Here is a 13,100-nt window from a genome sequence, read left to right as displayed (position 1 = left end):
GTGCCGGGTAGTTTTTAATAGGGAAAAAATTAGTGGAAAATTAATCATTGCAGAATTGTATCGAGACAAGTTTAAAAATTAACATAGAATTTCATAAGAATTAACCGGAGTTGGGCATTACCTAAATAAAAAATTATTTAAATAACGGATCAAATAAGAGTGACTTCAACATTAGATTATTTGACGAATACAGTTATTTTCTTTATTCGACGAATAAAGTTAACCCGAACATGACGAATAATTTTTTGCCCAACTCTGCAAGTAACTCGTAACACAGATACTAATGGTAGCACCTGTAAATCATTGACGCGTTCAAAGCACGCGTGCTTTGGTTCGCCACCGCTGACCTTTTTTTTTTAAAGAGGGGGAAAATGGTATTGCGCATACCCAGGCAGTGTTGCCGGGATTATGTGGGACTTACCACGGTATACCCACTGAAAACCCCCTCTTCACGGCCTCCTAACTGGCCCCCATGGCGGTACCCGGAACGTCTAGCGTAGTACTTCGGGTAATCCCCACCCCTGACCTAGGAACGCCCGAAGCACGGCAACTCTGTTCGGCGCACAGTGGGTCAGTGTTGCCAGTAATGCTGCGCACAGCCGCCGCAAGGTGACTCACTTATCGCCGGATTGCCGTGCTTCAGGCGCCCCTCTCTCGAACACTTCAACATTAATAACTAAAAAACGATGCCAACGCCGCAATTTCTTTACTCTTCATTCTCCTCCTATTTTCTCAAGTAGGGTCACCCGTTTCATTTTCTACTATCTTCCCGTTTCTTTCAGGTGACCCAAGCCGCCATGTCGTACTTCACCGTTTTGTCGTCGTCACTTTGAGCATCACTGGCTACGTGACGGGGACGCTTACGATATGTAGTTGGTTGACACGGAATCAACGACTCTCTCCGTACCAAATTAAGGACACGGGGATAGATTTCTTAGGAATGGAGTGAAAATTGTAGAGCGTACTTGGATTATAATAAAGAGAGTTATATTCCTTGTACGGCTTTTAATTCGAGGAACGACCTTCCCTGGATTCGAATGATCGTCATTACAGATTCGGGAGGATGATAATTCAGTTCTAAAAGAACATTGAAGAAAGCAAAGCTGGCTACATAGCTTTCGAGGGAGGACAGTGTAAAAAGTTCCGTAGAGGATGCGGCGAGGGAAATTTCGTGCATTAGTCGAAATTAAGAAAATCTGCTTGGAACATGGCTTCGCCCCTGCGCTTTTGGTAACCCGGCGTCTTTTACACTTTTCACCATCGCGTTACTTAACATTTCCAGTGCGAACAGTTCGAATGATCTGCATTGGGAAATACGCTACTTAAAATACACTAACCACCCTGGCGCGTGAGAAAGTTAGAATCTTTAGGCTGCTCGGTAATTAAACAACGAGAATATTTACCACCGGTAATTCCATGCTTATACTCAACACCGTGATGAGCGTGCATTTCGCGTATCGGTGATACACACTCTGAAAGGGCCACATGCCTACCACCGTCAACAACCGCTTGCACACCGAGTATGCAGGCAAGTCGAAGAAGTCCATACTCCGGATTCACTGAAAAACTGAAAAACACAGACGCGCGAGCGCGTTTAGCATCACATACATCGCAACGACTGAGAAAGAAAAGAAAGAAAGAGAATATTAAGAGGAAAATATGAAAACCGACTTCAAAACAATAAAACTGCACTAAAAAGTAAAAAATATTTTTTTCCCTTATTTAATCTACGACTCTCAATTTGTTCAAGTCGGCGCCAGATTTAGTGCAAGTGATGAGGCGCCGACATAAAAAAAATGCAGAGTCTTAGATTAAATAAGGGAAAAATTTATCTTCTACTTCTCATAATATATAAGTATATATTAACCAAAACATTTTTCTGTGTAGTTTACAGTCTTAATAAACATTACCCAAAAGTACTAGTCACAATTTGTATTAATTTCCTTGCAATTAATTCCCCCCAGAAGTGGCAGTTTTACCAAATCTGATCTGGGACTGTGTCAGTTCATCAGACACGCATCCATCTTTTCGTGAACGCTTCCCCCTTGAAATTCTGGCTCCTCCGACGATCTTACTCGAAGCTGGAGCTTACAGTTCGCGGATCGTCCTACTCCAGAGAAGCTTGATTCTGTAACACCGACTCCGCAGCAATTCGTACGTAAGGTAACACCTACTCCGCGAATGTATCAGAAACGCCTGGCTTAATAACAGCGAACACGCGTCAGAAATGGAACCCCCGAACACGGCCGAGCAAGCACGCTGTGGCCCGCTTGGTTTCGACTGATCCAACGGTGCAGCAAAGGCGTCACCTTACCATAGCCACTCTTCGAGTCACAGGACGATCGGCATGGTACTAACGGCCACGGAATAAATTCAGTGACGTCGCCCGAGCTACATTGCTCTAGAAATTATTCATACCGCAACGTTCCACGTAAAGTAGCCGCGAGAGAAAATTGCTATCGATCGACAGCAGCCAATTGTTTCGGCTCCGACAAAAAATTGCCCTCGTCGAGTTAAGGACGACGAGCCAAGCCACCGTCCGTCCGCAACAATTTCCCCTATAGCAGACCGGCATTATAATAAAGTTGCCGCCTTCAGAGAATGATAAATTCATGCGCGCATCCTCTGTCCACCGTCGTTGGCAGTAAATGCGCCAATGTAGATTACCTTCTGCAACGCCCGCGCTGATGGAGGCAACTTTGTCTCTGGTTTTCGATCACAGCGGGGAGACCGATCGTTCGAGTGGCCTGTTGGTCGACCTCCGTGGAGTTGCAAGCTGCAAGAACCGCGTCTTAGTGCATTTGAAGACAAGAACACGCCGAGGGAGGGAAACCCTTCTGTCTAACAAATATCAAAGCCAGGAGAACTGTCCCTTGCGTCTTACCAATCCCTTCATTGCCACCACCATTTAGCTCCCACTTAAACATTGTTGCTCGAAAGAAAGTCTGCTTGGGTTCCGCGGCGAGATGCGATTTCTCTTGTAGACCCTTCGTTCCCAGAATCATTCCCATCGTATCGACTGCTGTTTGTTGCGTTTCAGATTCTCAAGATGTGCTTCTCGTGGGGAGTGAACTCCGCGATCACGATCGAGTGCCTGCCGCCTTCGTTCAGCTTCTTCGTGGCGATAATGAAGTACGTGAACGTGGTGCGTCAGCTGCCGAAGGTAGATACCGATGGGACGAGGCGCTGGAGGGTTCTTTGCCTCGGCGCGAGTGTTTCACGTGTCCGCCACGTTGCAGATCACGTACATACTGAATTACATTAAAAGGGATTACGAGCGATTGGAGGGTTGCCCGGAGTACAGTGTTCTGTACAATTGCGCGCTGGAGGGAAGAAGATTCGTCCTGTCTTTCATAGGTAAACCGATCGGTCCAGGTGGTGCCCGCTTTCGATTTACTCCCTCCGATTTGAAAGGACTACCTTTCAGATTTTATAATCCTGCTGGCGACGATATATTTCATTCTTCCAACTGTGCTGATCGTCAACGACATCGTGACGAAGAACAAGTCGGAGGACAAGTACATGGCGTACCAAGTGGAGTACTACTTCTTCGACGCCCAGAAGTATTACTACTTCACGGTGGCGCACTTTTACGCGTCGTCTCTGATGGTGTTGGTGTTCATCATCACGTTCGACTCGCTGTACATCGTCTCCATACAGCACGCCTGTGCCCTGTTCACAGTCACGGGGTAACTGTACGCGTTTTATCGGCGCCAGCGATCGAGAAGGTCCCGGGGTCCAGTGCAGCAGGAAACACAGCCACTTGCCTGTTACAGATACCGTTTGAGAACGGCGCACATTTTAGATACGAATTATCTGAGGGAGAACAGGAGCATCGAGGAGTACGCGGTAGAAGATTTCTCGGTGGACGAGCACGAAAAGATACATGGCAGGCTTGTAGTATGCATTAACGAGCACAGAAGAGCTCTGGAGTGAGTATACTGTACCTCCTAAGATCTAATAACGCCGATAGTGTCCTGTGATCGGACGAAACTAATTGCGTGCGTTCAGGTTCACGAGCCTCGTCACGTCCACCTACGGCAAGACCTTTTTCTTTCAAGTCTCCTTCAACATCATATGCTTGAGCATCACCGGAGTTCAAGTAAGCTAAAGCCCCTTCGCGTTACCTCGACTGTGACCAGTAATTATCGTACGAGTCGTCTGAATCATTCGGAGGGTGGTCGAGTGTCTCGATTAACCGTATCAGTGGTGAACGTTCGGTCGACAAACACGGTCCGCGCTGCGAACGCCTCCGGGGCGTTCAGCGAGTGCTGTTAGTAAATACGCGCGGAGGATTCCCGCACGTGACGGGCGTTCATCTTTCGAATATCCGCACTGAAGTGGTTAATCATGATTAATGTAGTTGGAACGCTTCGTATTGGGCTTCTTTATCCACTTGATGTTACACAGCTGACACTGCTGAAATCGGGGAACGTAACCGAGATGATAAGGCTGACTATCTGGATGATGGGGCAGCTCTTTCACTTGTTCTTCGTGTGTCTTCCTGGCCAAAAACTCATGGATTTCAGCGAGCAGGTGTACTTCGACGCGTACGTATGCCACAGCGCTTTCTTATCGGATCGCTTCTCTGTGTATTCGAAGAAACGACCGGTAGACGGGTCTGCGGGTGCGAATGTTAATTGCTCTTCCTACTGTTGGCGCGCGCGCTTAGGATGAACTGCAAGTGGTACTTGTTGCAGCAGAAGTCTCGTGCTCTCTATCAGTTCTTAGTCATGAACACTTTGACACCGGTCACGTTAACGGCGCTGAAGGTGACGGCGTTGAATTTTCAAACGTTCCTGTCGGTACGGATCGAATTACGTTCGTATACGAAATCAAGCGTCGAGGAAATATTACTTTCGGGATCTCAGAATTCTGCGATAGATTCGTGGCGTTATAGAAGATGATTAGATGGACGTTTCTCTTTAGTACCATTCTGCCGTACAGCGTCGTACTTGGAAAAAAAAATTAAAACCGACTTCAAAAAAATAAAAATGCACTAAAAAGTAAAAAAAAAAATTAATCCTTTATGTAATCTACGACTCTCACATTTTTTAAGTCGGCGTCTCATCGTTTGCAGTGTGTAAATCTGGCGCCGACTTAACAAATACGAGAGCCGTAGATTAAATAAGGGATTAAATTTTTTTTACATTGAAGTACATTTTTATTTTTTTTTACATTTTTTGTCTTTTTAGTTTATTATATATTTTTCCAGTTCTGGTTAGTAGCATGTTGTGTCAATATGTAAACTAAAATGTAAAAAAAAAATAAAAATGCACTAAAAAGTAAAAAAAATTAATCCCTTATTTAATCTACGGCTCTCGTATTTGTTAAGTCGGCGCCAGATTTACACAGTGCAAACATATATATATTGACACGACATGCTATTAACCAGAACTGGCAAAATATTGGGCCAATATTGATGCAGTGTAGGATGGGATCACCGCCCTTTTTCGAATAGAAAAAGATCATCAAAATCGGTCCATATGCTGAGGAGTTATGCGGGGACAAACATAGAGAAAAATATAAAAAAATTTCCATACCAGTCGAATCTATAACCTCCTCCTTTTTGAAGTCGGTTAAAAACATAGACCTAATAGGTCCATGGTTAAAAAATAGCAATCCCTGAGCCTGATAACAGGCAATCCCTAACTCAACAGCGGGCGGCGGGTTGCCCGCCGCCAGGCGCTCGCGGCCTAAACTTTCAAAGATCTGTAGTTTTATTGTATGAAGCCAGAGAGCAGACTGGTATTAGGAAACTGTGCTCCCCGTATCGTTCTCTATAACACCGTGAACTTGTTACGCGGAACTCTGAATCACCTCCTGTAATTTCTTGTAACTGAACACATATTACCCACGGTTGCACTGTTAGTGTAAGGTTTGAAAATGTGGTTTATTTCCTTCTGTTTCTTCCAGGTTACTCAAACAGCTGTATCATACTTCACTGTTCTATCCTCGTCAGTTTAAGTAGCAATAAAGCATAGAGAATGAATTCAAGCTAATACTCTCGTACATCTTTTATTTCTTCGTTCTTTAATACTTATTATATCGTTGAAATCTCAGTCGAATATTGAAGTTCTTGGCTCTAATCCTAATCTTTAAAGGGTCCGTCTAGCTTGAGGTTGCTAGCTAAAATTTAGCTGCTAAACACATACTAATTTATATAATTAGTAACATGATGGGAGCCTTGCCTTAAACGCGAGACTACTTGTTAGAGAAGAAAGAAGGAAGATGGGAACTTGTGAAAAAAGCCTTCCTCTTGTGTCTGTTTAATGGCAAGTTTGCTCTTACACATAAGAGACACACGCGATTGGTAGCAGCACTTTCCCTGCCAGCTTCCTACCAATCAACAGTACATTCTGGCGCGGAACGGGTCCGCTCTAAAGTGGAATGCAGTGTAGTATACTGTAACTGGTGCGTCTTGGAATTAGACGCGATTGGATGTATGCTGTGTAATTGTTTTGATCTAATTCTATCAATGAATATATCACAATGAGTATGATACTTCATACTATGTATATTCTAATATGTACCTATACTGGACGCTTTACAGATAATATACAGTACGTACAAATGCATACGCTAAGTAATAATGCATTTCCTATTAGAATTTCTTTAGAAAGTCTCAATTACTTGAACTTCAGCTTGGATACTCTGACGCCAATCTCGAGAAACAATAGCTGGATGTTTCTCCTGTACCATGCAACGTTGTAATTCAAGTGAGTCTTCCAATTCTTATCCAAGAACTGTTTATAGAATACTGACATGTCATCCGCCGTAATTAATTCCTTTCCTTGTAGCTTTAGGTCGTCTTGGAATCGTTTACGTTCCTACGGTGCATATAGAGCGTTAAGAAATTTGATACAATTCTTTGTAACTATATTATCCAAAATTCCATGGCGTACTTCTATGAAACTAGCATTGTGCCTCAGCCAGAAATCCTGGTTCCACAGTTGAGTAGCTTCTCTGGCCTCTCTATATCTCTTCTCAAGGTTCGTCTCATTCGGAGATCTCGCGAATATTATCGGTCTTAAGTTAGAAATCGGGTCAGGCGGACCGATGATGTCAGTTTCCGCTGAAAGGTTTAGGTTGGAGCACGCCTTCTGGTTAAAATACGAAACATAAATGAAGCCGAGATTGTCAAGTTGTTGAATAAGATAATAAAGAAAGCACTTACCCCGCTACATAATCGTGCTACTCTGTCGTAACGTTTTACTTGCGCGAAATTAGATAATCGAGCCATTTCATAGCGTTCACATTTTTTAGGCCCCCAAGTGTTTTTAGGTTAATTACGCAGCGTGAACTCTTTCACCACTCACCATCGCTGTTATTGCCTAACTAATCATAAACGAAATGATGAGAAATCTGCTATAGGAAAATGGCAACAATAAAAGTACATTATCTAATGTTAGAAAATTGATAATTCATCAATTCTCGGGGAGCTCGTTTCGCTGAAAAAGTAGATTAAAATGTTGAGATTCATTTGCTCATTTGCGATCCGTGGATCTAAGTCTCTCGTAGCTCGTAGAGGCTCTGAAAATTAATATACAATCGTTTTCAACAATAAAATCGTTTATTTATTGCTGGAAAAAGTTTTTTAACAAAACACTAAGGGTCCCTAGTGGCGAAAGAGTTGAGCTAAAGTAGGACCGCCGATCAATTAGCAACAAGATTTACCAACAGAACTGTTCCTTTGTAGGTAAAAAAGCGATTCAAGAATTTCGAAGAAACGAGCGTTAAACTACGCCAAAGCCAAGCCAGGGCGAGTGATTGCATACACAAATCTAGCCCCAACCTGGCCTCGACGTGTTTTTATGCCTATTTTCTCTAATATAAACCATTTTCTTTATCAAGACCGTCATAATTTGTTACCTCGTCGATATGGAAGTGCACGAACCTGAAAATATGTAAGCTATTCTATTCATATAAATACATCTAGTAATGATTCTATGACCTTGTAAGATCTTCCACGATCCTGGTACACCATTTCCACGTATTTGAATTTCATTTACCTATCCCCTTTACTTCTCTCTCCACAATAAAAGGCATCACAAAGAAATCTCACCCTTGGGCATCTCCACCCGGATCTACATTTCGCTAAAGTTTCGCTGCACCTCGGGGCAAGTGCAGGAAATCTCGATGAACGCTGCAAGTGAACATCTGAAATTTATTCGAAAGTCGATGAATACGTGGCAGACGAATTCCCTGCGCGAAGTACAGCAAAACGTATACATATATCGGTGCAATTAATTACGAAAATCTGCTTGGACCTGGATAAACTCGAGGGTTTCATACGCTCGATTGGAACATCGAGGAACGATGACCACCGGTGTTTACCGATAGAGTGTAAGTAGTTTTCACAGGTATGTGTCAATGCTAGTGTTTCTATTGATGGCTGAGGGGTGCGCTAATTCCTGATCCACACAGACGATGCTAATAAGGTGCCAGAGGATGGAGGATGCGAGAACAGGGCGATTTGAGTATATGTATTCCAAATTTTGAAATTCCAGATATCATATCTGCCACTCGGAAATCCAATCGAAACAACGGGCACTTTCGTTACGAGATCATTTCGCCTTTGACCAGGCCGAACAGAATTTACCGGCGGTGCGTAACAAAAGCAGCTGCACATGAACAGCACCATCTGCCTCCCGATTCGTTGGTAGAGCGTTTGGAAGGGCCAGACCCCAACGAACGATAAAGTGCGCTTGCACCACAAGTACGCGGGCTGATCGAAGAAATCTGTCTCGTGCATTAGGTACACTCTCCGCGGCACTCCACGGAACCACTAAGCGAAAGCACCAGGAAGAGCAGCGTCCTCGAGCTTGGAGAACTGCTGCGAACGAATGCCAGTAACGACTACCTGCTCCGCTAGTAGGTAGAGTTGCGTGCAGAAAATGCTCCATTCCGTTAAAAGCGTTGGCAATTGCCGGCGTTTATCCCAACAGTTTTCACCCTCCCTTTCCAATTTGGAGAGCAAATGGCTTTAGGGCTATACTGCCTTAAAAATTATTCATACCGTAAACTTCGCCAGGATTAGAAACGCTTTGTATAGCCGCCCTTGCACCCTCTGCCTCGCGCCCGCCGCGCGAGGGTAGAAGTGGGATGTCTGACGTTTGATAATTTGTGAATATTACGGCAGCAGCAATTGAGATTGATTTTCTGACAATGCGTAGAGCGACATGGTGTTATTACAACAATGCCACTCTCGAGCGTAGATATGCAGCAGATTCTTGAGGGAAACAACAGCTTGCTGGGAAACGCAGTAACCCGCGGTCCTGGCAGTCGTTCTTTCCATTTAACTGCACTAACGCCAGTATTCCAATTTTCCTCCCACTATAATAAAATTGCCGACCAATAGCTAGGGACGGCCGTGCCAGTGGTGGAGGAACGTTAAGCACACATCGCGGCGAGATCTGTTGATTCAGCAGGATCGGACTAGAACTGTACTGGCGTGGTGGATGAAATGGTGGCTACGTCGCGAGACGTCATCTCGCGAGTATTTTATTGTGAAAATTTTTTCTTTAAATGCACCGAACATGGCTAATTAAGTGAAAATCTGCTTGGGTGCGTGACAGGCGGTGTCATCACCGTGGTCGGTCCCTCCTTTCCCCAAACCCTTAACGAGTGTGCCCCGACTTTACGCCGAAGTTCTATAGAGGCAGCCTTAACTTAAACGACCGATCTGCGTTGGATTTCAGATTCTGAAATTGATCGGTTCGTGGGGAGTGGAGTACAGCATCGCGGTCGAGTGCATCCCGACGGTGTGCACGCAGGTGGACGCGTTGTCCAAGGTTTTGAACGTTGTGGTCCAGCAAGAGAAGGTAACGTCCACGATAAATACGAAAATAGATTCGGTACAAGTAAATTCGCGGAGTTCCGAGGTAAATGCGCGTGGTGGTAGGTGATGCGTATAATGGAGAACATCAAGGAAGATAACCAAAGGTTGATGCCTTATCCGGAGTACAAAGTGCTGCAGAAGTACGCGGTGGAAGGAAAAAACTACGTTATATCTTTCCTAGGTAAAGCAATTGATCTTGAATTCGCACTTCTTCTCGAAGTAGCGTTCATCCAGCACGATCACATCATCCCTTTCTCCCTTGACTACAGGTGCGATGTTCCCGCTGGTGGCTATATATTTTACAGTGTCGACCACGCTAATACTAACCGACTACGTATCTAAGAACGAGACGGAACCGAAGTACACTATGTATCAAGTAGATTTCTACTTTTTCGATGCCCAGGAACATTACGGTTTCACTTCGGTGCACTGTATGCTTGCATCCTCGGTGGCACTAACTTCGCTCCTCTGTATGGACGTGATGTACATCACCGTCATTCAACATGCCTGCGTCTTGTATGCTGTCACGGGGTAAATACAGAGGATTAAATAAAAAGATATTTAAACAAATATTTTATGTTAAACGATCTTACTAAAAATGCACTAGACTAAAAAATATTTTTTTTTATTATCATTATATGATATTTCATAACAGAATATGAATCATTTTAATACAGCACCACGATTTTATTTAAAATTAGAAATACCCATCGAAATTGTAGTACGAGAAAACAATTCTGTTTTAGTTTTTAGTGCACTTTTAGTAAAATCGTTTAACATAAAAAAACTATATGTATATTTTTTTTAGTTTCTAGTTTTCAGTGTTGTGGATTTTTTATACATATCTTTTTATATTCTTTTATTTTTTACTTTTTTTTTAAATGTATTGCCAACCAACCTACGCACGCATGCAAAGTTTCAAAAACAATTGGATTGGTGGAAGTGGGTGAGAATTGAGTTGCTAGATTTGAACCAAACATACCCCAAACATACAGAGGATCGCAGCTAAGTAAAATTATTTAATAAATACAGTCCGCAGCAGTAGGGATTGCAAATTTACCGACTGTTTCAATTACCGGTAATTCGGTAAAATTTTCAATCAAAACCGGTTTACCGGTAATTTACCATTTATGCCATTTGTATCTATATATTTTCTCCTTACTTTTTCTACTTGAAAATACATCCATTTTTTGATGACTTGATTCAGATTTTTAGTTTCCTTTTGGATCAGAGTTGGTTCTCCATGAGATACTTCGGTTTTCGTCTTTATTAGTATCTAACTGAAGTTGTTTTACACTGTTGTCTGTTTGTTTGTTTTCCTGTGTTTTAAGCAGGATGGCGTTTCAAGCTTATTTTTGTTTATATTGCCCAACGAACACTATAGTCCCATTTTTTTGTTCTCTCCTCTCTCCTTCGGGTCCCAGCAGCAGCAGCGCACCGAATGAAAGGTGGTGCAGCGCAAAGGAATCTACCACCGCGGGAACGGTGGCGCTAGTGTGCATAACAAATATGCACGACACAAGTATACCTTTTACCACAGACGTGGTATAGATCTATACCTCGTCTGGGCCAATATGTAGTAGCAATAAATGGTATACTTGCGTCGGCCATTACTATTAGTTTGCGTACCTACCGCTAGTGTCGCATAATAATGTTCTACTCCCAATATTGCTATACGTAATTTATCGAATTACCGGTAAAAATTTGAAGGTATTTCTCGCGAATTACCGGGAAACCGGTTTACCGGTATTGCAATCCCAGCAGATATTTGAAAATACAGTAAATTCTTGTTATAGGCACCGCGCTCGGTGCTGGCGGCGAGCTTACAACGCATAGTCAAAATGAGCTTGCGGTGAAAGCCTCGTTTTTTAATTATTAAGTCGGCACATGAAACGCCTGAAGCTTGGCAACTCGGCGAACAGCGGGTCACGTGGCGTAGGTCAGCCATGCGATGTACAGTCGCCGTCACCACGCTTCCCCACCCAACGTTTTTCATCTTCATTTTCGTCTTATTTTCCCACGTAGGATCACCAATTTCGCTTTCTACCAACTATTATCCAACATCCTTTTACACTTTGCTCCTACCAATTACGTCGATGATGCATCTGTTTTCCTCACAGGTATCGGTTGAAAACAGTGCACATCTTAAACATGGATATCCTGAACAACGGCGAGGACATCACAAAATACAAGGACGAAGAAATCTCGACGTGGCAGCAGGGGGAAGTGTATAAGAGGCTCATAAACTGCGTTAGAGAGCACAAAATTGCTATAGAGTGAGCGTGTGCTGTGTACTATCGATCACTTCGTCATTCGTACCTAAACACTTTCAGCTCGTCTACGCACTCTGCCGATTTGAGAATCTTTATTCCACAATTCTCCTTTCTCACAATTCTGCTGGTGGAAGTTTTATTCGGGGTAGTACCTTTTGAATGTCACGAGACTGCATTTTTTTTCTTCTCCAGATACACGAAACTCGTCCAATCGGCGTACTCGAAGACGTTGTTCTTTCAAGTATCGCTATCCCTCCTGTGTTTGAGTATCTCTGGAGTATTAGTAAGTGTCCGACTCGATGATAAAATTGCAGGATGGTTCGTTTCATTTTACATACTGGAGATCTTTGTCCCTTTACGATTCTCGATTGTCTTAGGTTCTGATGAAAAAGTCAAATCCACGGGAGGTGTTAAGGCTGGGGATCTGGATAATGGGACAGCTCGTTCATCTGTTTTTTCTTTGCCTTCCTGGCCAAAGACTGATAAATTTTAGCGAGCAGGTGTACTTCGACGCGTAAGAATTAAGAATAAATTGTAATTGGATCGCGCCTCTTTATACTCAGTAAACCGAACGATTAATGAAAGTACTTTTCCTCCCTACCGTTGCACTTACGTGTACGCTTAGCCTGGATTGTATGTGGCACTTGATGCACACGAGGTCCCAGGTTGTCTACCAGTTCATAGTCATGAATACTCTGACACCGATCACGTTAACGGCTCTGAAGGTGACGACGCTGAATATGGAGACGTTCCTCTCGGTACGTCTTCGATCTACCCCTATATAGTCGTTAAAGAAGCCATGCAACTCGCACATCCCTGATTCGGATGAGAAATAGTTTCTTTTACGATGTTCCTGTTTCTTTCAGGTCCTCCAAACCGCCATGTCGTATTTCACCGTTGTATCGTCAGCGTTTTGAGCAGCTATGGCAAGATAATGCAATTCGATAATGTGTTTCTACTATAATAAATAGAGCTGTAGTCATTTA

The 13,100-nt window shown here is 43.3% G+C and overlaps 3 protein-coding genes across 5 annotated transcripts in view; 2 read left to right on the top strand and 1 right to left on the bottom strand.

Annotated features, from left to right (window-relative positions):
- Positions 1-995, top strand: part of LOC143370003 (uncharacterized) — a 6,657-nt gene extending 5,662 nt beyond the window's left edge. Inside the window, exon 8 of the mRNA XM_076814581.1 lies at positions 783-995. Within this exon, the coding sequence (XP_076670696.1) occupies positions 783-833 (51 nt within the window). The 3' untranslated portion in view covers positions 834-995. The remainder of the gene's footprint in view (positions 1-782) is intronic.
- Positions 1-7,499, bottom strand: part of LOC143370009 (COA8 family protein CG14806, mitochondrial-like) — a 22,465-nt gene extending 14,966 nt beyond the window's left edge. Inside the window, exons 1-3 of one of the 3 annotated variants that reach the window (XR_013085545.1) lie at positions 7,178-7,323; positions 6,906-7,103; positions 6,534-6,830 (exon numbers count right to left, since the gene is read on the bottom strand). Coding sequence is in view for 2 of the 3 variants with exons in the window: in XM_076814589.1 (XP_076670704.1) it covers positions 6,630-6,830; positions 6,906-7,103; positions 7,178-7,243 (465 nt within the window). In the remaining variant the exon portion in view is untranslated. Of the gene's footprint in view, positions 1-6,497; positions 6,831-6,905; positions 7,104-7,177 lie in introns of those variants that run through there. The other 2 variants (XM_076814590.1, XM_076814589.1) reach the window with 2 other exon arrangements.
- On the top strand, positions 2,177-13,100 carry LOC143370063 (uncharacterized). The gene is made up of 17 exons (XM_076814679.1): positions 2,177-2,350; positions 3,041-3,163; positions 3,240-3,357; positions 3,428-3,689; positions 3,777-3,932; positions 4,012-4,102; positions 4,411-4,550; positions 4,673-4,904; positions 9,702-9,824; positions 9,905-10,022; positions 10,111-10,372; positions 11,722-11,862; positions 11,962-12,117; positions 12,307-12,397; positions 12,492-12,628; positions 12,740-12,872; positions 12,981-13,100. Exons 1-17 carry the CDS (start codon positions 2,348-2,350, stop codon positions 13,029-13,031), a joined length of 2,337 nt encoding a protein of 778 aa, XP_076670794.1. The 5' UTR covers positions 2,177-2,347; the 3' UTR covers positions 13,032-13,100.

The sequence above is a fragment of the Andrena cerasifolii genome, chromosome 6 (assembly GCF_050908995.1).
Source record: "Andrena cerasifolii isolate SP2316 chromosome 6, iyAndCera1_principal, whole genome shotgun sequence".
NCBI lineage: Eukaryota > Metazoa > Arthropoda > Insecta > Hymenoptera > Andrenidae > Andrena > Andrena cerasifolii.
The sequence above is the reverse complement of the archived record's forward strand: the minus strand, read 5'-3'. Positions and strand labels throughout refer to the sequence as shown.

What these genes read in the sequence shown, in the direction of transcription:
- LOC143370063 (XM_076814679.1), top strand. An exon ending in GCCCTGTTCACAGTCACGGG is followed by an intron (nt 3,690 to 3,776) that starts GTAACTGTACGC and finishes TGCCTGTTACAG; the next exon opens with ATACCGTTTGAGAACGGCGC. An exon ending in TTTTCGTCTTATTTTCCCAC is followed by an intron (nt 11,863 to 11,961) that starts GTAGGATCACCA and finishes TTTTCCTCACAG; the next exon opens with GTATCGGTTGAAAACAGTGC.